Source organism: Vidua chalybeata, chromosome 5 (genome assembly GCF_026979565.1).
Source record: "Vidua chalybeata isolate OUT-0048 chromosome 5, bVidCha1 merged haplotype, whole genome shotgun sequence".
Lineage (NCBI taxonomy): Eukaryota > Metazoa > Chordata > Aves > Passeriformes > Viduidae > Vidua > Vidua chalybeata.
In genome coordinates this window covers 11,768,310-11,794,105 of record NC_071534.1, presented here as the reverse complement: position 1 = coordinate 11,794,105, position 25,796 = coordinate 11,768,310, and the positions used below count along the sequence as shown (strand labels likewise).

General features: G+C 34.2%; 1 protein-coding gene across 2 annotated transcripts in view; it reads right to left on the bottom strand.

Moving 5' to 3' along the window:
- Positions 1-9,757: 9,757 nt before the first annotated feature.
- The window catches only part of TMTC3 (transmembrane O-mannosyltransferase targeting cadherins 3), a 29,735-nt gene continuing 13,696 nt past the window's right edge, over positions 9,758-25,796 (bottom strand). For both annotated transcript variants that reach the window (XM_053942695.1, XM_053942694.1), the window contains exons 5-15: positions 25,637-25,736; positions 24,824-24,939; positions 23,026-23,198; positions 21,926-22,178; positions 19,012-19,160; positions 17,060-17,180; positions 16,346-16,457; positions 15,531-15,634; positions 14,452-14,621; positions 13,438-13,664; positions 9,758-11,931 (exon numbers count right to left, since the gene is read on the bottom strand). In XM_053942695.1, coding sequence (XP_053798670.1) covers positions 11,120-11,931; positions 13,438-13,664; positions 14,452-14,621; positions 15,531-15,634; positions 16,346-16,457; positions 17,060-17,180; positions 19,012-19,160; positions 21,926-22,178; positions 23,026-23,198; positions 24,824-24,939; positions 25,637-25,736 — 2,337 coding nt within the window. In that variant the 3' untranslated portion in view covers positions 9,758-11,119. The remainder of the gene's footprint in view (positions 11,932-13,437; positions 13,665-14,451; positions 14,622-15,530; positions 15,635-16,345; positions 16,458-17,059; positions 17,181-19,011; positions 19,161-21,925; positions 22,179-23,025; positions 23,199-24,823; positions 24,940-25,636; positions 25,737-25,796) is intronic.

Here is a 25,796-nt window from a genome sequence, read left to right as displayed (position 1 = left end):
TTAACTAGTTAAAATGTTTCTGGGAAACAATTCTGTGCCTATAATTTACTTTTCATATAAAGTCAGAATTGTATATTATAGTAGAAACCAAGAATATCATCCAGTACTAATAATATATTTTCAATTTTTTAAATTTACAACCAGTTTTTCATCACAATCATAATTATATTATTATTGTTATTATTATTATTTAGAAAAAATAATTTTCATAATATAAATGTTTGTAGCAAACTGGCCTGCCAGGTAGAGGGCATGGAGGCAAAAAAAGGAAGGCAGAGAACTGCATGTTCTTCTCTAACTTCACAATACTGATTCACTCTAATATTTTGTAAGGCTTTCACTACCATCTCCAATACATATAAAAAGGCAATTATTTGCATCTTCAGAAAAAAATGAATTCTACTGCAAATATTCAGTTAACCTCATGTACTACCTCATGAATTGCACCAGTAATTTGGCAGACACAGCTGTGGAACTTGTACATCAATTTGTCTTAACATCATTGACTTGGCTCTTTAAAAGGTCATTTATTTAACCTGTAGAGAGAGCATCTCAGTACAAAGGAATAAGATGGCAAAATAATTCCAGAAGACAATAAACATGCAAGTTTAGACAACTTTTCACTGCTACATTAAGATTTCAGTAAAATTATAGCCACTGAAAACAAGATATTTTAATGTGATCTATTTTTGTATTGTTCTGTGCAGAATGATTTCACATGTCAAATACATCAGTTTGCAATAGACATTGTTGCTTTCACAAGAGTACCTCCAATTTAAACATATGCTTTAAAATAAACAGAGGGTAGGATGCAAATTCCTATCATTTCTTAGCTTAGAGTGCTTTAAGGAAGCACAAAATCAGAATAAACTTCCTGGATCACAAAATTTACTTCTTTATTATTACAGGTAGCATTTGATGAATTCACTTTCAAAACTGTTCATAGCCTTAGCTTAAAATAACTTTTTTTCCTCCCCCCACCATTCTCCTTCAAAGATAGTCCCAAAATATATTGTTCCAGTAGCCTGGGCCTTTTGCCTCATTTCCAGCTTGAGTGTATTTATAATTGTTTTCTCCCTTTTTGTTCTTGTACAAACATTGGCTTTTAGCCTAAATGGCAATATTTCTTTCAGTTTTAACCCTCCTACTGAATATCTTAACAAAGACCTGCCCTTTTGACTTGTTTAGCCTCAGATAACAAGCTCTGGCTCTTCGCAGAAGACATTCCTCCTGCTTTACTTATCCATCCAGCAGAGATTTTGTGTAATTATTTTAGTTTTAATTTATTGATCTTGGACAGAGACAATGAAAACTAAGAAAGTATTCCAGATAAGCATCACCAGTGTCTTTATTTCTACTGGAGTTGCCTTTCCAACACAGTCATATTATTCTTGGGCTAAATTAATTCACTAAGTTTTAACCTTGCTGCTATGTAGGACAGCCAAGTACATTTCCACTTTATTTCTTTGCTAAATTCTAGCTTTCAACAAAAATGGGATACCAGTAGCAGGGTTGTGATGACCCATGCTTCAGAGGAAGGGTGCATCACTTTATATCATCTATTACTGAATTTAATCTGATTTCTAATAATCCAGTTGAAATAAACGATTTTTCTACAATACCATACCGTATATTGACAATGCTTACATGTTTGCGTCATCAAGAAACACAATCAGTATTTTTACTGTATTTCCACCACAGTCATGACTGACATTATTAAAGAAGTTCAGTGACAAGATATTTTTGGAACATCTCTAGTAACTACTGTGCTACCAGATATTGCAGAACTGTCTTTCCCTGTTGGAAAGCTTTTATCCATCTTCTAATAATTCCATTAATTCTTGACATTTGTAGCTTAACTATTAGTTTCTCCTGAGCTCATTTTCAGGAAGATTGTATCAGATGTTTTATTCATCTGTTAAATCAACCAAAAAATAGCATTTCAATTTACAAAGATTGAGAACTTTACAGCATTTTACTTCCACTTTTTCTGTGTCTGTTGAATTGTTTCAGTATATCTGTACATAAAATCTGCCTTTTGCAGATCCAGACATGGATTACAGCCATTTAATTCCATTTAATTTTAAATAAATCCTTTTGGGTTTTGTATTTTTTTCATGAAAGCCCAGTTTTGATATGCTGGGATTTTTTTACAGTCATAATCTTGTAAATACTCTACTCCTTATCAAAAATAATTTTAAATAATGCTGCTTCCTGCAGGTTCATAACCTAACTAAAAAATGGCTGGTCAGTATGCATACAAATATCCAGGTCTCATCTTATCCTCAGCATTTTTCCCCAGTCTGTACCTGCAAAATCAAAGTACCCAAACATTTCTCTGGTCAAAAACATTACAGGCAAGACCTTCATTCAAATTGATATAGCCAAAGCTGGGTTACAATAGATAATTGTTCATTCTATGTTACTCCAAGCGAAACATTCCTACTTTTTTTCTCTAATGATTTTGAAGAATAGTAGTTCTTATGGCACAAGTCAGACCTAAAGTCCATTTAGCTTTATGGAATTCCTGACTGTTTCTACTGCCAAATGGTTAGGGGAAGAATTTAGGAACACATCTTGTAACTGTGCATGGTGGATTCTTCTCTTTGTACGTCCTATGAGGTTTTGTGAGTTTGTTCACAGGTACCTTCCTAAATCAAAAGTTGCATGGCATTTTACAGATCTTCACTTTCATGAATGTAGCTATTTGGTTCTTGTCATCTTTAATACCTCACCAACCCTAACATCTTGCAACGAACAACAAAATTTAATTGTGTTCTGTAAAGTTATTATTTTTACCAACAAAATTTTCATCCATTTAAGTCATTCAGCTTGCTATTAAGAGAAATAGTGAGTCACTTCCTGTTCACTTGTATGGTGCATGATTCTTCTCTGGAAAATTCTCACATAAGTAATGCTTGACATCGCAATGCCTCTGCATTAATTGAGTTGCTGTTATCTTTCTCTGTACATTTTTGAATTCGAACACAGATACCAGGAGTTAGCTCTAGTGGTATTTGTCGTGCAAAATGTCTTACTCTGGCTCTGCTGAAGTGGTTGGCCAGCACATTGCTGTCCTCACCAGGGCACGACTGCTGAGGAGCCTGAAGAAGGCAATATGCCATGGTGGTGACGAGCCTCTGAATAGCAGGATTATCTGCAAATGGGAATGCTAAGAACAATTATTTTCTTGCATTTATTTAGAACTACCCTTGCTGCAGCTTGTGTTCATTACCTTGCAAATTATTTGCTTCTGTGCAAATACTGCCAAGAGTGGACGATGGCAGCAAGAAGCCCCTGTAAATTCTGTCTCGAGGCAAAAATGAATCAGCTGCTTCAGCCTCTCTTTACACATCACATGCCACAGCCCCTGGCCCCCTTGGATACGTTCCTTCTCAGACAGCCACACCAAATGAAACCAGTCTATGTAACCCACTTTCAGTATCTGAAAGCAAATGCTTAGAAAAAGTGTAAAGCGAGTTGGAAGTGATATTAATCTAGGGTTTACTCAAGCATCCAGTAATCTGTGGAGTATACATGTCTTGACTCACTGGTGGTACTTTTGTGTGCAAAACTCTTATTAATTTTTTATTATTCCACTTAAGCCTTTCCAGTCATGTTGTACCTGCAATATTCCAAACATGGTCTTCACAGCAGTCTCACTATTTGGTGCCATTGTATGTACATGAGCTTCAGGATCTATGCATAATCATCTTGAATTACAACTAAAAAAATTGATATGGAAATTGACTGTAACATTTAAAAGCAAATTAGTATTTTCTCTTTAATTATGCAGTTGAAGAAAAGCAATAAATTCTTCAGAAGAAAATCACAGACTTGGAGGAAAGTTAACAAAAGATAGCATGAAGACTGTTATATTTCAGTAGAATTAAGAACCTTTGTAAGACTCTAGATGTTTTTTTGCTAGTCCCAAATATATAATGAAAATGCCATTTTTATTTATTTCCTGGTTTAGATCATCACATTCTTCCATGATGATAAGTTTCTCAGGTCAGAGAGTGGTGTTATTTCAGTGTTATCAGTGGTGTTATTTAGAGCACTGCAATTTATCCTGTCACATGGAGAACATGGGTTGGATTGTTGCTTAAGATTTATACTGACTTGTCTAAGGTATATATATCAGCTACCAGGACTATGAAGAAAACATTCAGTAAATAGGTGAATTCAGGACAGAAATACAGAACAATTGTGTCTAATTTTGTCCTCATCTGTAGAGTGATACAATCACGATCTTCTGCAAATCGTGTTCTAGTTTAGCCTGTTGAATGAACCCTCTGTTTCACATTTTAACAAGGTACTTGCCAAGAAGTACGGAGATAGCAGCCTTCACCTCTGAAGTGGTAATGAACAGCAGATAACAAGTTTGAACAGCTGCTGCCCTTGGAAGCAGAAACTCTCACCTTCTCAAAACCCTGCCAGATCATGAGCAAAAGAAATCCAATCACAATACACAACAGCAAAAATCAGCCACACGGTGTTATGCTCTATGTATTATACAACTAGATCATTTGTGTGATTTTTGTAGCTGCCTCACAATGGGCAATAACCTGAAGCAGTTAACTTGGTCATCAGTCCCTGTAGGTATTTTTCTACATTGCTGTTCCAAGGACAATAATGAAAGTTTTGAATAATAAAGCAAAATTAGCACTTTTCATAGTGAATGTTGAAATAATTGTGTTCCACGTTTTTAGCAAAGACTTACATATGCAATTTATATACATATATAAATAAATATATTCATATGTATTTAACCAAAAGCAAAGAACAGAACACTGAAGACGCTTATTAGTTATATAGAAAGACTTTAATTCTCCAGTTACCTCCTCTTTTCAGCCCTCTGTCCTGGAACACTGGCAGTGTGAGAAAGTATCACTGCCACAGAAACAAAAAAAAAAAGACAAGAGAACAAAGGAAAGAGAACATAAAGACATCAAAAACAATACAGAGACCGTGCTGCTGAAATTCAATCTCACCTCCAATCCCTTTGTGTTGGTTCATCTAGAGCTGAAGAAGTAGTAGCATAAATACTAAAAACAGCCAGATGGCACAGCTTTTAGACTCCGAAGCTGAGATTGTCAGTAATTGATGAGTTAAAAGTTTGCTTTATTTCCTCATAAGCCAGAAGGATCTTAAGACAACCAGACACAAAACAGCCTAAGATAACAGTGTTTGTTTTTTTGTTATTAATTTTTAAACTGAACTCCCCCATTTGCTTTCTTGCATTTCAGTTGCTTTCTGTTTTATGTGGTTTTCTTTTTTCTAGTCACAGTATGTCTTGTGTTTGTAAGCTGAAGGATCATCAGTCAATTTTATACTCAGAATTTTTAAAAAAGCTGTTACTTAGGGGAAGAGGTCTTACAGTCAGTAAAATAATCAAAATATAAAGGAAGTCAATGGAAAGAAGGATCCTTTTTAGTACAAGATAAACCACTGCAGATAATTGGAAAATCTTTAAAAAAAACTTTATGCATCTTTGTAATTTCAGTGGTGCTTTTATCTTCATGCAATACATCTATTTTTTGGTCAAATACATAATTTTTCATGCATACTGATCAGAAGGAAAAAACTCCCTAAACTCAATTATACTTATTTTTGCTTTTCTGAACATGCAAATTAGCTCCTTTGCAATATCTATTAAACCATCTGAAGGATTATCCTTGGAATGGTAAATTTAAACCTACTAAATATTTGTACTTAAACTTCGACTATATTCATCCAAGAGGCAGAAATACAGTGTGAATTATACAAATAGTAGTCAGTGTTACAGATCATACTGTAACTTCATTAAAACCCTCTCATAGAAATACATCTAAAGAAGCAGTACAGAAATCAGCTTCTTTTATGCTTTTGTCCCATATTTGAATTTCATGAGATTTAAGCTGTCACATTCCTTTCCATTCCTTTTATTTATTTGTTTGCAGATATTTATACTGGAAAATTGATAAAAGCATATGCATAGAGTTGAAGAAAACCCAGTATTCCAGACCTGTTTAAAATTTGTTAAAGGGGTTGAAAGGAGGTTCAGAAGCACCCTTTAAGCCTCTTTTATCAACATAAAAATTACTGTATCTTGCAAACTGAGATAATAATCCAAAATGTCTGATATTCCTGTAGATGAAATGAGCAGTGCACCCAAACAAACAAGCAAACCTTGATTATTCAGCTGGAGGCTGAGGAGTGGTAACAACTAATCCCCCAACCTGTCAGCTCCCGTTGTCACAATCTCCTGCCAGCTCTCGGTACTGGGAAGTCAGTGCTACAGATCGTGCTCCAGTGATGCTCACGTACAACTAACGTGTAGGGCTGGGTTAACAACTGCAAATGAAATCAAGGTGAGTGCATGTTCTAGATGGTATTTTAGAAACCAAGATTTATGACTTCTACTTTTGGTAAGACATCCTGTAATTGTTGTATTTTCCTCCTCCACCTACTCTTATTGTGAGCAGATGAATACTCGTGCAATTAAAAATACCTTGCCATGCCTATTTAAAAAGACAATACCCTGATGATTACATGCAAGGAACAAACATATATGCTAAACAGGGGTGAGATATCTGAACAACATGCTTTATTCCAATGCATAGAGTACTATGTGGAGTCCTTCAAGGCTTCACATTCACTACAGTTACAGAATTCATAGCCTCATATAAATCTTCTAAATTGTATCACACTCCAAAACTGAATCAAATATACCAAATTGCCTGCTACAGTGATCTATGAGTAACTAAAATTTTGGAAAGTACATATACATTTTTCCTCAATGCCGAGGTGTAGTCTTGTATGCAACACCTCAAGCCAAGCTGTTAATTTCTTTGTTTCTGTCCATAACCACAAAAGACTGAACTCACCCATGCAAGCAGGTAACCCCTAAATTTGCTGTAATGTTATTGTTGCCTCAGTATGAGTATTTAGCGAAAGACATTTACAATTCTGTAAGCACTGGTGAAGACACAAGCCGAACAAGGATTTTTTACTCCCCTTTTTTTTGGTAGTGTCTTTCTTATACAGGTAAAGATGTAGCAGCTAACAGTTGTTTGCATTATGCTGGAGTAATAACATGAAATTAATTTTATTCTAAACAGAATTCCTTAGTTGACAGTAGATGGTATCCATAAATTCCAATTCTCCTTCCAGAAATCTTTTAAATTTTGACCATGCCAGAGAAGGTTAGATGTGTTTTTCTGGGATGATTTCCCAGCCCAGGAAAATTATGCAGTTTATTATGTTGTTTCCAAACCAGGATAATTATGCATAAAGTTCTCTGATTTGTTTGTTTTTTTTTCTCCCTTTTCCTGGTTTGATTTTGTTATTATTGCTTTTTGTTAGCTGATATCTGTATGTGATTTCCCCTGCTGTTTGCAAGGGACATATAATCCACATGCTGAACCACTAGTTTGTAGACAGGCACTAGATTGTAGAAAGCAGTTTTAAAGTTTTTCTAAGAATATTAACTGCACTACCACTCAGAGCTATAAAAATGTCATATCTATCTAAGATTATTTAAAATAAAATATAGTATTGCAATATTTGTAACATACTAAGCTATTTTATTTTGATTTCAAGAAGGAATGTCTTATGTTTTTATTAGCTCTGTTGTAGGTTTGGGGGACAGGTTCTTCCTGTAGTTGAAACACTGCACAGAATGTTGTATTTTTGTATTGAAAGGAATTGAGGTAAAGCATGGAAGGTGTCTTACAGCCTTTCTGTTCTCAAGGTTTCTGTCTAAGCAAAGCAGGATTCCTAGGCTCAAAGTCCAAGCATAGTTTTGGTTACATAGCAGCAGGTGAAGCAGGACTTTCCTGGAACAGCAGGTTCTGCTGCAGTTCCAGACATTGTGCCAGGCAGAAGTGAATTATAGAACTTGCAAGGAAAAGCCTAGCCATGTACATTCACCCAAACAAGGAACTTTCCTGGAGCTTTTGTGCAATGCAAAGTTTGCAAAAGACTGGGATGGGCTGAAAACTTCCCAGAATTGTTTTGATCTTCACTGAGTCGTTCCGTAAGAAACTTCAGGAAGGCACAGATGCCTGCATTCTTAGCTCAAAGGTCCACACCCCTGAAGAAGGCATGGGAGCTACAAGGCTGTCATAGTTTGACGTGGGAGGAATTCAGGGAAGTGAAGGAAAAAGTTCTTGTGTAACAAAAGTACTTTTTTGATGCTCTTCTGCATCTGCAAAACCTCTAGGTATCTGAGTGTCCCAACTATATACGTTCATATGCAATTAATCCATATGCTTATGAGTCTATCTATGCATATACTCACCTGCAAAAGATCAAAAAAATAATCTGACAAATGCATGCGTCTGTACTCAAATCACATGCACAAATATGTGTAACACTTAAAATGCTTACTCGGCAGCTGTATGTGTAAGTGGGAAAAATTTTGCATATGGATGCAAAGATGATATAAGACATCCATTCAATTTTTTTCAGCAACCACAGTAATTGCATTGTATGAATGGAGATATACAAATGATTTTAGTATGCCTGTCCCATTCTTAGAAATTCCTACTTCTTGCATTTTCAGTGAAATTAGGGAATTCTGAAAAGGGATGATATTTATGGTGTTTTGTACATGATGATGGCAGGAAGAGAAAACATAGGTTGAACTGGAAGGGGGAAAAAATATCTGTCGATTATTCTGTTCTACCTGCAAGCAGAAAAAGCCAAAATTACTCTCTTTTTGATAGTTTTCCTATGTGTAAATGCTATTTTGATAGCTTTTCACAAGCTATGTCACTTCAATTTACTGAACCACTTTTCTTGTGAAAGCCTAATTTTTAAATGGCTGACCCATCCTAACAGGATAAATACAACTTGTTAGTCAAAATACTTGCTTCTACTAACATTTCTTTGAGAGAGGCAAAGGGGGAATAGAACTTGAGAACAGACTGAAAAACATCCACTGACATTCAGTTTACATCCGTCTGATGATTACCTGATGGCACTTCTTAGCATCAATAAATCTAACACTTCTTGCTAGTACCTAAGGAGCTACTTGGATGGTCAAGATGAGACATAACAGAGGCTCAGATGCAGAGATTGAGACTGTGTCTTGACTCCCCTCTTCACTTTACACATCATATAAAAATGGTGTGGCAATGGCAATAATAGGAGGTCTTGATATAGAAGAGAGGAGAATCCTGACCTTCTCTATCAGAATACCTTTTCATACCATGTAGTTCCTGCCATTTTCAAATGAATGTTCCTTCATCTTGGCCAGAACAATGGCTAATCCTTTTGTAAAACAAAGATTTGGAGGAAGACTTAATATGCAAGTTAAAGTTTCTATAAAAGTCAACATACTCGCTATTTTAGGTGCAAGTATCTGAGTTATTCACAGACAAGTGATTTTCAAGGTGTGGTCAACAGATTCCTGTGAGCACTTCTTTAAAAGCAGCACTTAAATATTCTTTTGTCTGATGAACAGCTGCATACCATCCTGTCAGCTGCTTGTAAATAATGTTTTTTAAAACATACTCCCCCCCCAGCCCCACCGCCCCAGTTATTACCATGCAAGCAATTGTTGTGCTAACATTAAGAATGATATGTAATAAATAAAAGGTCTGTGCAGGGAAGCCCTTTACCTAAATAAGATCTCTCCCACAGAAATAATTATTACATCTTACAGCTGGATTACTGCCTGAGGCAGAAAGTTGAGCAGGTATGGAAAGAATTAAGTTTGAATAGCAGAATTGTTAAGGAATACTTCTACATCATGAAATAAGACAAAACATGAAAGTAAGAGATTTAATGATCAGTGAAAATTACGAGTGAACTCAGCTCTTAAACTTCTTTTCTTTCTGAGAATTAAGGAAAACATCAGGTTTAGGTAATCGGTAGTATATTTAAACAAAAATATATGCATTGCATAAGGACAAAAGCAATACTGAAATTGCAAAGATTTTCATTTAGTGTAAGAAATTAAAATGATGCACTAGTGAAAAAGTGTAAATGGGAATATTTTAGTAGTCAAAATAAATATTTAATAAAAACCACACACCCAAGACAAAGTATCAAAACAATAGAACTTAGTGTTTGAAAGGACACTGCCTACATTGTCTTGTGTTAAACATGACTAAATTCAGTGGTTTAATTATTATCGCACTGCCTTGAGCAAACATTGTTTATATTAGTGTTGCAAAAAGTCATGAGAATAGAAATAGTGTTGCAATGACAGAAATAGTAAAACCAGATTGCTATAAACAAGGAAGAATTTACTACACCAAGGAGTCAATCCACAGCCATTGATACAAAGTCAGCAAAATGGACTACTGCATAGCATACTGGTTACTGTACCAAAGTGCATTTATCAGCATTCAATGAACTGGGGAAGAAACCACCCTTTATAATATAATTTTTAAAAACAATCAGATTGACAGTTGAAGAAACCCCACACATTTCCTTTAAAATAAAAAAATAGTCTAAAGATTTTAAGAGCACCATAAGACTTCTTACCAGGTAAAAGAGTACGAACCATTAGCATTGTAAATAAAGAACATCTAATAATTAATATATCATTCCATATTTAGAATGCAACTGAAAATTTTAGTGTGTTGTTGCATCTTCCTATACTACATCCAGTGGCATTTTGATGACTTCCTTAAGTTCTGGAAACAATGCAAAGAAAAACTGTTTTTCTTGCACAGCAGAGGTCTAGAAAAATTTCAGCTGATGTTTAAACTGAAATGTAGATAATGAGAATACAAACAGATTTGTTAGGGGAAAGAAGGAGTGCCTGGCTTATCCCACTAATTCACCATTCAATTTTTCCACTGAATCTTTGAAAGTAGCATTACTTAATATCCCTGACTCCCAATGACTTTTATGAGCGCTATTTTCTCATTATTAAGGATTCTGCATTGAAGATTTTTCTCAACCCTTTATCCTTCAATTCCCACCCATCCCTCCATCATATTTAAAAGTTGTGGTTTTCTCACATAGAACATTGTAATGCCTTATGCTGCTTGGTAAGTGATATATGCAGTCAACATTATTTCTATTTTCAAAGCACTGAGAACTCTTTCCAGTTGGCTCACAAATTAAACAATAATTAAAAATAGTATTTTCCCCTTATTCTTTTGTGACATGGTAAAGACTATTCACCATTTAATATACGTTCAATTTCTTCTAGTCTTTTCAGTGCAGCAACTCTCTTTTTCTCAATGTCTTTGATTTCTTTTGTAGATTTTTTGGGAGTCTCTTTGTCCACACTGCTTTTCTCTGTTGGTTTCTTATTTTTTGAGTGCTCTTTATTATCAGCTGTTGATTGGGTGGTTCTCTTTTCACTTTTTGCTTCTTTCAAATTCTGAAATGAATTTTTTTTTGTTTCTGTAGCTGCAGTCCCATCTGATGGAAGTGATGACTGTTCCATAGCACCAAGTGATGCAATTTTACTTCTAACTATGTTTAGATGACGCTGAATATACTCTTCATGAGGTGCCAGTGCTAGTGTTTCAACCAGACATTTTTCCGCCTTTATTAAATCTTTTTCTTCAAAATAAACCACACAAAGATTATGTTTTCCTTGTACATTGTTGGGATCCAGTTCCAAAATTTTTTCAAAACACATTTTTGCTCCAACAATATCCTTCTTTTGGTTCATAAGGATATCTCCTTTCAAAATCAGACCTTTGGTATGATCAGGGTAGTATCTCAGTAGGTCTTCCAAGACAGGCAAAGCCATCAATTCTTTTCCTGTCTGAGAATAAAGCAGGGCCAAATTGAACAAAGCACTTCGGAAGTTTGGTTGTAACCTTATGGCTTTCTTCATCCATGCCTCTGCTTCTGTGTCTTTTTTGTCATCCATTGCTAGCATACCCAAATTGAAGTATCCATTTGAATCCTGCGGTTCTTCTTTCACATAATGTAGCAGTCTTTGTTTAGCTTCAGGTCTAAGTCGAGCATCACCTAAGTAACAGAAAATGCATTTAATTCTCAAGATATTTCCTGAAACATTTATTTGAAGTATTTTTGAAAAATTGTAATCTTTATACAAATTAAAATGCAACTGTAAAAGGGAAAGGGTTTAAAATGCTACTTTTCATCATAGCTGTGTAACAGCAAAACCAAATATTATCTACCTTCTTTATAGAATGAAACTATATACAGTTGACTTCTAGCCAAAGTCAGCATCATTATTCTATTAGCTGTTGAATGATAGTTAGGTTTGGTATTACAGATACAAGAGGTGTCTCTACAAGCTTAAGAGAAATTGTTTTCATGAACAGTTGAGCAAATGGAATGCAGAGCAGACATCAGTTCTGACAAACCAGCTCCTACAGAGGCAAACTTTGAATGGAAGATCTCATTTTAGTAAAGACAGATTTAAAGAGTTTAGACAGAGAGCACATAGGATGACTTCTAATGTAGCCAGGCCAAGATATCTTCTAATACCAAAACAATAAAACCTGTAACCCCTATATTTTAATTTGCATGAAAGTTTAAAAAAGATTTAGTAAAACAATTTTATCTGACAATACCAGGATTAGCTAGACACACTTGTGGTCTGTACTATTTTACTGAATAATACAGTGAACATATTTTAGTAATAAATTCCAGACATAGACTTATTGAAGGATAGGGGAGCTGCGTTCATCTGCCCTCTTTCACCCCCTGAAACAATACTGCACCTTCTAGTATGAATAAGTGAGTACTAAACAGTTAATACTTCTGCTTGTTTGAAGCTGCTTGTACTTCTACAGATAAGGAACAAGGCATGTCTTGAACTACCTAATTTACAATGTGAGAAGAGATGGAAAATTATCAAGTGTCTTCAGCTTCAATCAACTCTGTTTTATCTTTCTTAGGGGCAGTTTACCATCTCAACAAAAGGGAAACAAATCTTAGCAGCTCACCTGCCAAATACTCTTTGCAACAGCCTTAATTCACTAAGGGTCCACCCTTATCCACACAGCTATACATATGAAAAACAAATGCATGAAAATCCATCCATCCATCCAAATTCATCCTAATTAGCAGTATCACAGAAAAACCTATGAAAACATCCGTATTTCTTGAGCTGGATTCAAGCCCAGAGACGTAAGCTAGATTTCTGAGTCAATAATTAAATCAAGTACTATAAATGTGAACCACATATTAAACATATTTTACTAAATACTATCTTTAAAGATTACACAGGCATTATTTTGAAGATGTTTGAGTAACACTATTCTTTATATGTGTAAGATATACTGTAAAATAGCACTTGTATAAAAGATGCTGATCAGCTAAGGTGTACATACACTTTGCACAAATTCCATACGCTACAAATTACAAAGCTATAATAAAGAATTTCTTTTTTGATAATGCTATGTACTTCTCCTTTCCAAAAACAAAAGAGTTAAAAAAAAATTAAATAGTATGGATCCTATAAATGCAAACATGCAATATGCATAGAAGGGACAATTAACGTACCAGATTCCTGCATTAGCAGTGCTGAGTTGAATAACGCCAGTTTATGTGTTGGGTTGAGTTCTAGAGCTCGGTTGAAATTATTCAAGGCTTCTGTTGGATCTTTCAGTTCAATGTAAACAATTGCCAAGTTGTACCACAGGTCTGCATTGGTTCTGTCTAGTTCTAGAGCTCTAAGGTAAGCTTCCTTAGCTTTCAGAGGTTTGTTCATTTTTAAAAGTAATTCTCCCCTGTTGAAGAACCATACTCATTACCCATATGAAAATTGACAGGTTTTTTTTAAAGTTTGTCTTCCTACAGACAGTAGATGTTAGATAACAGTGATTTTTTTATTTAGTTTTAAGCACAAAACAATACAACATCCACTTTTCCTTTCCACCTTCCTTTCCACATTCTATTCCTAAAGCTTTCAGTTGTCAAAAACCTGTATACAACAAATGCATAAGCAGGACAAGAACAAAAAAGGAAGTGATCAATGGCGCCTGATTTGGCTCTATAATTACACTGCAAAGCATAGGTCAGGCATCTTTGAACATCCCTAAGTCCCAGTGGGAATCACAACAGAGTAGTGGACAGAAGCCTCAATACCCACATCCACGTTACTCTTAACTAAAATGCAATAATGTCAACTAAATAGTTAGACTTGCATTTTCTGGACCATCTTTAACAAAAAAGTATAAAGAAAGCCCCATGATTCACACTAACCAAAGGCTTTTTAGATCAAAACTAAACTATGAGGTTAGAAATTAGAGATTCATAAAGAAATCTAATGGAAGTGTCTTTCTATACAATGTTTGAATACAGAACCTACATGGAAATATGCCATTTGAAGCAGGAATTTAAAAGAACAGGACTTGTAATGAATAATTGATTTTTGTCCCAAATCTTCATCTTCTCACTTGGAAATGAAACAATTTCAGCAGCTAATTGAACTGTACAAACTAAATACTGTTCATAGTACTACAAATACATATTTTTGAACAAACTTTTTTGTATCTCTAAAATTAGAAAATATACCTGCTGATGTAAGCCTGCTTGAAATCTGGCCTCATACTAATTGCTTGTCGATATAACTGATCCGCTTCTTCGAGGCGAGATTCATTCGCTCGAATTAAGTTTGCAAGATTGATATAAACATTTAGATGGTTAGGAGCAACTCTTGCTGCATACTTTTTCCCTGGAATAATCTGTCAAAGACAATATATACACCAAACACAGATGAGCAAAAATACGAAAGGTGATCAGGATAGAACTTCTTTTCACTCTTCCACATTTGTTTTAGAGTACTACTGGACATTATTGTGTAAGCTCTTGATATTGACAAAGAGCAGTAATTCTTTTCCAGAAAAATCATACTGAAAAATAAATAGAATATGATCTGTGGTTTTCACAGAAATAAAGAATAAAAAACTTTTACAATATTTAAGCTCTGCTACTACTTAATTTGGTTCATGTAGATAGCCATTTGAAACCAAACAGACCTTGCAAAACTTTCCCAAGTCAGACAAAAATATTTCCTGAAGCCGAAACTGACATTTTAATTCCTTTTTATGACCCTCCAGCCTAAGGAAAGTGTAAATAAGCTAGAATAAGTAAAATTTCGTAGGTATAAATATAATTTAACAACTAGAAAAGGTATCAAAACACATATTTATAAAAGCACGTTCAGGCAAATTTTTTTTGTTGCTGCTGTGGCTACCTTCTCCAACCTCCAATGCTGTATTTAAGCCTTCTCTGAAGGGCTCAGAAACTCAGTCACCATCAATGTATTAGCTGTAAGTGAAAATAAATCAATTGTGACTAGAAACTGTAGGTTTTGGCTGCTGCTTTCTTTTATAACCTCAATTTCAGGAAAAAAAAAACAACAAAAAAAACCCTTAAAACATAATACAGCAGTATAAAAAGTAAATTAAAACAGTTGTAGCAGAGTTCCAAGTTAGCATTTTTTAACAGCCATGAGTATATAGCCTATTTTTTTCATAGATAGCTTTTAAAAGAACACTGGTAAAGTATACCATGACACAAAGCAACAGGAAAAAACAAAAATTGTATCACGAATAGAGGTTCCATGCTGCAGTGGTAAAGTTCCTAATTACCTGTGGCATCAATGATTTAGCAATCATATATGATTCTTCAGCTTCTTTTGTTTTGTTTAGGTTCTTGTAAGTTCTTCCTACATTCATGTGGGCACCAATATCATCTTAATAAGAAAATAATGAAATTTAATATATTTCCATGCACTGAGTATCAAGAAATTAAACACTTCTACATTTAGGTAGCATGAAGTACAGGTTCTCTGATGAAACATGTCCATCACCAAAAGAAGAAAGCAATTCTATCATTTTTCCTCTTAATTATAAAGCTAATAATTTAACCAGGAACTGGTTAAAGAGGGATTATAAAATTATGTGGGAAACTGTAAAAAGTTTAAGGCCCTATCATACTTCCCTGTAACTAATTTCTTGCTATAATAGAGGCATATAAATTGAAGGTTATTTATTAATCTTCTTAAAGTAAAGATTATCCAGTACTACCAGTACTTCTTTTGTAACAATATGTAAAATGGATTAAATGTGCATTTTCATATTATCTAGATTTTTAAAAATTTTCTTACATCTTTAGTTTTGAATTAAAAAATAAAGCAATATTTATACTCCATAAGAAATCACAATCTAAGTTAATACATGAAAAATGTCATGCAAATAATAGTTTTCAAAGTATTTGCAGCTTTTTAGAGATAGAAACATTTTATGGAGGACTTTTTTAGTTTATTTCAAAAAACCCCAGATAATTAACTTACTATATGACTTTGTTTGATGTTCAGTTGAAGCAAACAGTCCACTGAGCAGTTGTTAAGCTAAATATACTGAAATATCAGGAGTGAAGAGATGGCAACTAATCAAAGCTTTACCTGGTTGCACTTGTGTGGCCTGTATGAAAAACTGCAGTGCTCTTTCAAAATTTTTTTCATTTTCTAATGCATGCCCCACATTGTTCCATAGTTTTGCATTGTTCTTATTTACCTAAAAAGATACCAAAGCATAAGGTTTTAAGTTGAAATTACTTAACAATTGAGTTTCTCTTAACAATATCAAGACATAAAAATGTATTGCAAATGACAGAATTCATCAAGCTTCTATATGCAAAGGATAACAGAACACTACATACAGAATGATTACATTGATCTTGCTGTGCAATATCAATTTATTTTAGTTATTTGCTCCTAGAAATACTAAACATCTTAAAATTTATTTTAACTCTTATAGTATATATTGCTAACTGCCTTATCATGCCATATGGAATTAGGAGAAATAATTCTATGCCTCAAACTTTTTGTAGATTTTTGCACTGAAACATATCTGGCTTTCATCCAGGCGAGAGAATAAATCCAACTGCTTTGACACAAGAAAAATTATCATCTATTTTCTGCATATGAATTTCTATGTGTGCATCACACTGTTTTTAAAGCATTCCCAAAAACAACTAATTAGATGCCAATACTTTCAATATAGAAATTAATGTGCTGAAACAAACAATTTTTGTCCGTTTTTAGCACATTCCACTGCAGCTTCTTAAGAACAGCAATAAGAACTTCCCATTATCCTTTCCAAACAGAATACAGTACCTTTAAAGCAGACATAAACAAAGTGTACTCCGACTCCCAATCCCAGTTTCTGTGCAGTGTTTTTAAGGCATGAGTGAATAGCACCGCCGCCAAACAAACCCAAGAAATTTTTCTTAGCACACTATTAAATAAAACAAACAAAGACTTGTTGTAAGCACACCAACAATTCTAATTTTTATTAGAATAAGTATCTCATATGCTAAAAGGCAAACAAAGGACCACATTTGTGATTAGCACACTCCAGAGTTTGAAAGGAAATAATGCTCAATTTCAATTTAATTTTACCTGCTTTTGTTGTTATGCCCATGCAAGTCCCTTAATAAGAACAAGCCCAATTCGCACAACACAACAGAATTTGTGTAGAATGTTTACAGAAATTATATGTCTCTTAAAACTTATCTGTAATGTAGGACAATAAATATCATGCCAAAAAGTGAGGTTCTCCAAAACACTATACAAAATGTTAAAGAATGAAAAAAATCCCTAAAAAATCATTTCATACTTTTGTTTCACATCAGACACTTCCACACATTCTTTACTGCACATATTGCCAATCTTTCCCACACTGCAGAACACACCTTAATGGAGAGGTCTGTGGAGACTACTCAATCTTCCATAAGCAAATGTAATCCTAGTGCTACTGTAAAATCTAAGTAGGAGAAAGGTTTAGTGTCTTTCTAGCAATTTTATTTTTAAAGAAGCAAGCTAGGGTCACTCTCTGTGACAAGTTTGTCAGGAATAATCTTCATTTTGTGCAGTTTATTTTTCTGGAATTTAAACATGACAGATATAAAACATACACATTAACATGCTGATCATTTGGTTTCTGGATTCTAATTCAATTATGAAAAAGATCAACATTCAATAGCCTTTCCACAATTATGAATACAATTTGTTTTAAAATAAAATCTTATTCTTGAGTGGACATACAGGTGTTCACCCTTAACCGCTGTTTCTCACATTTAATTTATGGAACAGTTGTTCACTCTGCTACCTACTTCAAAAGGGTTTACTAAAAACTGCAAGGTTCTTTCCCCATCCACTTCTAAGAGATACAAAATGCATATTTTGTCTACCATGTTTGGTTTTAAAAACACTAAAAAAGTGGAACTGTAAAATTAGGACAGTAATTCTAAAACACTACCAAAGTGATCAATAAGAACTGGCATATACAGTAATCTGCAAACCCATCAGGCTGACAAGGAAGTTTTCTTCTTTCCACATATTCCTAAAGCAAGGAACCTTTTCTTTCTCATTTTAGAGAACTAGTTTCCAATATTTTTGTAGTAAATGACACTAGTTGCCTAATTTTTCTCCCCAGCTATCTTCTCCTGGTTCCTTGCTTTCTTTCACATCACTTCTATTTTTACTGCCTCATAGTGGGATTTGTGAGAAATCCACACTCCCACAATATATCACTAATTTCTCATTATCCAGTGCTGTCAGCTTCAGCAGCACCAGTTAGTGTAAATTTTACTGCAAGGCCTCATCTCTAACAATAGTAGCCAACATAGACTGCAAATTGCTGCCTTTCCATTTGTCTGAACTGGCATTAGGATACCACTGGGCTAAGCATCCACATCAGTGGGAGGTATGTCCAAATCAATGCAGAAGATATCAGAAAACACAAAAGTGTGTGCAAAACATGCTTTTAGAGAGAATTTTAAAGGAGAAATTGTTAACCAAAGAATTGTTTTGCTTAACAAATACTGAATGGCTCTAATATCCATTCCTAGTATGCTCTTTCTGAAAATTTAATCTTTTACTGATTATATTTTCAGCAACTTTAATTGGCTGACTCACATGCATTGTACAAACTTCAGTCAGTAATCAACTTTGAATAAAGTTAAACCGGTTTTGATTTATATTCATCTATTATTTTCATAGAAGATAACCAAAGATGGCTATGCAAGCTTTCCCATTAGGGCTTTTATCAGTATGAATTTATTTACCTTTTATTTGATAATTTCTTCCATCCATGTGCTACTAAAATGCAGAATCCCATGCTAGGAACATATAACACTCGCTCTGCTACTACGAATCCAACAGGGAAAAAGAGGTTTGATGCAGGAATGAATGGTAGCACTATTAAGCAGAGAGCCTAGAAAGGAAATACAAATAACATTAGTAATCAAGAAATTGGCAGTGACAAACTGTACCCAAGAAACAAATTAAAATTACAGAAATAAATTGTAGATATTCAGGTTTTTTTTTTTGTTTTTAATATTCAGATCTGTTTCACATTGAGATCACTTTGAATATGGCAAGTAGTAACCTGCAAATTATTCTATTCCTTACTTAAGGGCTTGGAAGTCGATTTGCTTTACTATACTACAAAAAGAGGACAAATAAATAGGATCAACAGATTAAATTCAAAACAACGTTTTAGTAAGAGTTCCAGATACAGAAACAAGACAGCATAAGAACTTTGGACATTATCTGACAACTAAAAATTTGTTTCCGCCTATTTGAGGCATAAAGCAGCTATTTTTGCAGTACAATAGAGTATGTTTTGTGTTTCTGTAAGAAATGTGAATAACAAAATCAGAATCAGTTGCCAAATAAACATCAGTTTTTGGACAGAGTGCTAAGAGCACCCCAAAAAACCTGAAATTACAATGAACTAAAGAACTGCACAATTGTAGTTCTTAGGTTGGGGACTGACTTCTTATCAAAAATTGTAGTTTATTAAGAGGCAAAGAAATCCATCTGTTGCAAAGAAAATGGACATGACCAGTAGCTTTATGTCCAGGATGACTGTTAAGTAGCAGATTTCCAATCTCTGGTTCCAGAAAAGACATGAATAATTATTTCAAAATATCTGGCCTCCAAGTTACAGAAAAAACCCCACAAAAACAAACCTACAGAAATGGAATTTTTCTTTGAAGAAAGAGAAATTTTCTAGAAACTTTCAGTACAACTGGGTACCTAGAGTTAAGCATGACATTAACTGCCTCTTCCATGCTAAAACAGTTAAATAATCCAGTGTGAAAATCAACCCAGGAGTACATATATAGAAATACAACACTGATTTAAAACTTTAAGTAAGATTTTATCTTGTATTTCAAGGATATTTCAAGAATATGCAAATGGATCATTGACACAGCTCAGCTGCTGATGCACAGCATTTCATTAAGCTCCATGAAAACAAAACCACAACTGAGCCTCACACCATACAGAATACATTGATTACTTGGGGATATTAATGACTCACTGGAATGCAGCAATAGGCTTTGGCCTATTGTATTGTTTCATTTTGTAGCACATAACAATATTTAATATAAAATATTGCATTCCCATTTCCTATGAAATTAGCTTCCAGGCACTTCAATGCTGAAGAAAATCAGCATACTGTTGAAAGTTATATACACAATATAGGTATAGATTAAAGGAAAACAACTTGCATTAAACCAGGACTATACTATGTCCGGTGACACTGAGGCTTGCATGCTGGAGTGAATGATCTCAGAAAATCCTTCCTATAAAAGGCACTTGGAATAATAAAAACACATGTAAAAATACCACCCTCAAACAAAAACTGACTTACGCCAACATATGCTAACAAAAACATTAACCCTTTCCTCTTGTGAACATCACCAGGTAGGTAATAAACAGCCTTAAAATTCAGGAGCTGTCCTACAAAAAAAGTGAACCACACTCCACACACATTTTTCCTCCTAACAGTGCAGTGGAGAAAAACTTGTGCCTCAGCTTATATAAGGAGCAAAATGCAACTACTCTGCATATTTGAAGTGCTGTGAAGCTTATTTGCTAAGCATGTCACCTTGCACATTTATGGTATCAATAATTTCTTCTCTTCATACACCATTTCCAAATTCAGGACAAGAAATTTCATCAGCAATACTAGATATCATTTTCACTGGTCTGCTAGGGAAGTATATTGCCTCTCTCCAGTGACAAGACAAGAAAAAACATATGAGTCAGAACTATAATGCTAGATCTTTTAGAAGTACATCAAAATTTGTCAGCTGCTTAGCAAAGAACTAATTAAATCTTAGGTTATGCATAAATATTTCCACCCATCTGAAACTTTTGTTCACTGATTAACATACGAGAAAATGCATTATTTCTGAAGGAGACTAAGATAAATACATGCAGGTTTTGTTATACACATAACTTCACCACTAAACTAATAAAGAGTACAGTATCAGGTTATCATTCACCTTGTAAAAATTTGCAATGGAATCAATAATTGATGACTGTCTTTTTTTCAAAAAATACCAGCTCCTTTGATCCTTCCCATTGCTTCCAAAATATTCTTTTCTGTTAATCCATCTCAGTTTTAAGATCATATATAATAATGAACAGACACAGAAACTCATCTTACAGCTTGACAAAATTAGTTTTTCATAACATGAAAACAACTTAGAGAAGAAAAACAAAACAACAATAACGAAAGTAGAAACCTTATTCCTAAATGCAAAAATATGTCCTTTCTTTTACACCTATAAGAAAGAAAATAAAATCTCTTGCTAAATACACATCACGACTACTGACATTTAAATAAAGTAGACAGCTTGCAGGATTAAAATGCATTCTGGTCCTTGAAACACATTTAAATTCTATTGAAAGCCCCCATGTGCCAGTTGAGCTCTGAATTTCTGAGAAAGGCTGCAAAACAGTTTACAAATACATAACAAGGGGCATATTTATTCTCACCTCTAACAGAATCACATACTTAATTCCAATTTAGCAGTTTTCTTGCCAGACAATTTTCCTCTTATGTGTTCATTCCAGCCTAAAAGGAGAGGCACATAATATCTCTGGGTCACAGCAGATTACACGTGTGACCATACAACCTGAGCCACTTTTGACAAAAGGACAAAAACAGTGCATCATTCATACCATCAACACTGTCTTGGAGGAATCTCCAGGGTATCGGAGACTGAAGACCATCAAAGATCCCAGAAAGCAAAAGAAGGTAAGTGTGGCAATATTTCTAATATCTAACAAAGACTCCACAAGAGGAATAGTTCCCATTGTCCAGTCACAGCATAATTCTGAGGGATTGAGAAGAAGCCAAGCATTTACGGGGAGGAGGTAGTTGAAAGTCAGCTGTCTTGCTGGGGATGGACTAACAGCAGCTGGGTTATCAAACCTAAAGCAAAAGAAAGGAGAAAAAGGAGCTTTTAATGAAGAAAGATATGATCTTGATTCACTTTGTGGCAAACTTTAGAGTCATAGTTAGAACTACTAATTACAGACATGTAAAATATCCTAATCTTCCTGCATTTGTCAGGTGTGAAACCATGCACAGTGATTCATTGAAGAGAGGGACAGAACCTCCTCCATGTTTATGAAACTGTTTTGGGATATAATCAACATAAGTTTGAAGAAACAGAATGATTTGTACTTCAAGTTGAATTCAATGGTGCTTGTTCATGTTTTTAATAGTTCGTCTCATTTTTTCAGGGACAGTTTTAGATTCTTGTATTTCTACATTGCTCAAACTTAAGATAAATTAGTTTTTCAGTTCTAATGACATTCATATACGTCTTCAAGTAGTCTATCTGAAGACAACCATGTTTTCTGCTTAGTAAATGTAAAATATAACCTGTATGTAGAAGAGGAAAAATTTAAGAGGTTTGGAGAATTTAGACAAGGTTCAAATAAAGAGACAATAAAAAATACTTAAGCAATAAGACATTTAATTTCTGAATTACTAAGATGAACTATCAACTGTAAACTTTTTAAAATGGCTGCCTGCTCAGATACCTCAATATTTTGGACATTTTATTCAACAACTGTTGAAGTATATCATTTAGCAATTTCTTCTCAAAAATTTTCTTCTCAACAAAAAATGGAATATTGTACAGACACTGAATAATAATATTAAAATAGTTGAATAACACTTATGTTCATATATTTTTGACCATTTCATTCCAACTTCATTAAGTCACATCTTATTTATAAACAACTGTAAATAAGAAACACTTTACTCTTACCTTGTAAACACTGGAAGCTGAGACTGGATAACCTGGACTCTGACAACTACAAGCAGGAGTGTACTGAACATTAGGACTATGAGCTTCAACAGTGTTTGGAGCATAGAGAAAGGAATACTGCCCTTCCCTCGAAGAATCTGTACAGCTGTGTCCAATAATGCTGGCAAGGTGTACTGTAAATTAAAAAATGGTTTATAATCAGACAGGGTACTCATCAGTTCCTTACATAAATATGAGCTACCTAATACTTTTTTCCTTGGTTTTCTGTAAACGTCTGCACCCAATAGTTAATTAATTCAGCTTCTTAGTGCCTTCATGACAAGTCCCCAAAATAAGGTCTCCATTCTAATAAACTAGTCAAGGATTCTTGCTAACACTATCACAGCTGAACCTGTACACCCGTAGCTATTTTGTGCTACGGATCAAAAAATTGTACCATCTTCAGAGGCTTGAACAAATGAATTAAAACCATTAAAGGAATTCTCAAGAAGAAAAATTACTATTTTCAGAATCCTCAGCCCCTCTGAAAACTTGCCCTATAAACAAAATTCCTTACGAATGATAGAAATACTATTCGCTTCCTGATTAGCCCTGGCTTTCTATTTTATGCCTCTACTGCAGTAGGTCATCACTCCTTGCCTCATGAACATCATAATCTTGCAGTTTCCCATTACATAAGCTATTTTCTTCTACTGTACCTCTTTCCTTTTGTCTTCATGACTTCTGCTAGTGATGATTTATCACTTTACATATACCGGCTGGCTAAACTACAGAAACTGAAATGTTTTTGAGGACTGGTTCATGTGACACCTGTGCTTTCAGAAGAAGCCTCAGTTTACATTTTCTCTTTCCTATTCAACTGACTTACACAATCTTTTTAAACTTCAGTGAAATTGAAGATCAGATCAAAAGTTACTAAAAGGAAGGAAGAGTGGGCTGAAAACCAGTCACGTACTGGTGATTTTCTTAAAAATCCAGCTAGAAAACTGTATTTTAATTCAGTAGACCTGCAAAGGCAATAGTTACAAAGACATCTATATGATTTTGGTATTTCAGCCTTGATTATGTGTCCCCAGGATAGACAATCTTTTGGCTTTTATTTTTTTGCAAAATTTTCCTGCAAGCAATAAAGGAATAATAACCACAACATTTTCTTAAAAAATGGAATGCTACATTTTTAATTACTACATTTTAATTTTAAATTTATTTTGGTTATTAAAAAGTCTAGAATTATTTAATTGCAGGAAAATCTTGTTTCTTTATGGAAAAGTTACTATTAATTTAAAGGCTTATCAACGCTTAAAATGAAATATATCAGATAACTGTCTTCTTAGAACAACAAATTTCTTAAGAATATTGCTTATTCAAATAGGACTACTCTAAAACATTTGGCTACTCAACAGAAAATTATGAAACGAATTTGTATATAATATGTTCTCTATTTTTACTACAGGGATTAAAAACAAATAATCCTCCACCTTTATGCACCTCAAACTTTAATCAAGACTGTTACATGCTAGGATTTGCAAATCTCAGTCAGCTAAAACCATAGGCTTCCATTAAGACCTGTTAAGTCTTTACTGAGTATATTTGCTAACATCTCTGCATGGCACATAAAGGACAACTCAGAAGTTACTTGATTCCCTAACTGTCAAACATGAAATGACTCAAAAAAATCTGAAAAATGTAATAGAACTATTGAGTTAACCTTAAATGAGAAAGATTGGTGCCAAAATATGATGCTTCAAAGTACTTAATGTCTCGTAACAGAAATCCACTTTATTTTTCAACAGCTTACCCCTTGAGCAATAAAGACTTCATACACACAGCATATCCCCACCACGGTTATTCCTTGTTCTTTACACAGTGTTGCAACAGCTACTAGAAATACAGTCACTGCAATTGGAGTCCACACTGCAAGTAAAGAAGACATTATTGAAAATGTTCCATCTTACAAAAACCACATTTAATAAAGTAAATTACTTTAAAAAGTGAAGGCTTTGGCTTCTCACTATGAATATGCCATGTTCTGTAATGTTCTTTAGTATATGTAATGTCTTATGAAAGATGACCAATTTTACTCTACAGAAAATAATACACATGCACCTATTTTTAAATTGCCTCTCTTAAATTGAAAGAAATAAATTAAGGGTAAAAGACTAATTTATAGTAAGTTAAACGAAGTATCTCAGTATTTCCTAAATCACCAGAGCACTTCCTCAAATGGAACATTTTATAGGGAATAATGATTTCTCCCTATGTCAATCTGACTCTGGCAAAGATGGAAGCCTCCTTTATCTGCACTGAAACTTTGGAATATACTTGTGACTGACCATCTGAGGCACCTCAGCACACTTCCACTTAAATTGCAATAATAAAAGTCAGTGTGAGCATCTCCTAGGGTAGGTGTCACAAAACTAATTAAAGATGAGCCTAAGTCTCGGGGAAAAATGCAATTTATAATGGAAAGTAGTATTAAGTGGGTATCTTGGCTCTGAAGGAGTCTTGGTACACACTTCCTGAATAAACAGTTCACCTCTATTATGGTTTTAAGAATGATTTTATCAGTGATAAACAAATTAAATCATATCTCTATTTGTCAATCAATTACCTATGGTATTATCTGGCCCTTTAGACTTTGTGTATGACAAAAAAGCAGCTAGGAAAAAAATAGATGATAAAAGCTCTGCTCTGCCCACAACTCCAGTTACCTGAAAAATAAAAGAAGAAAAAAATAATTATTATTCAGTATTTATTATTATTTGATATTT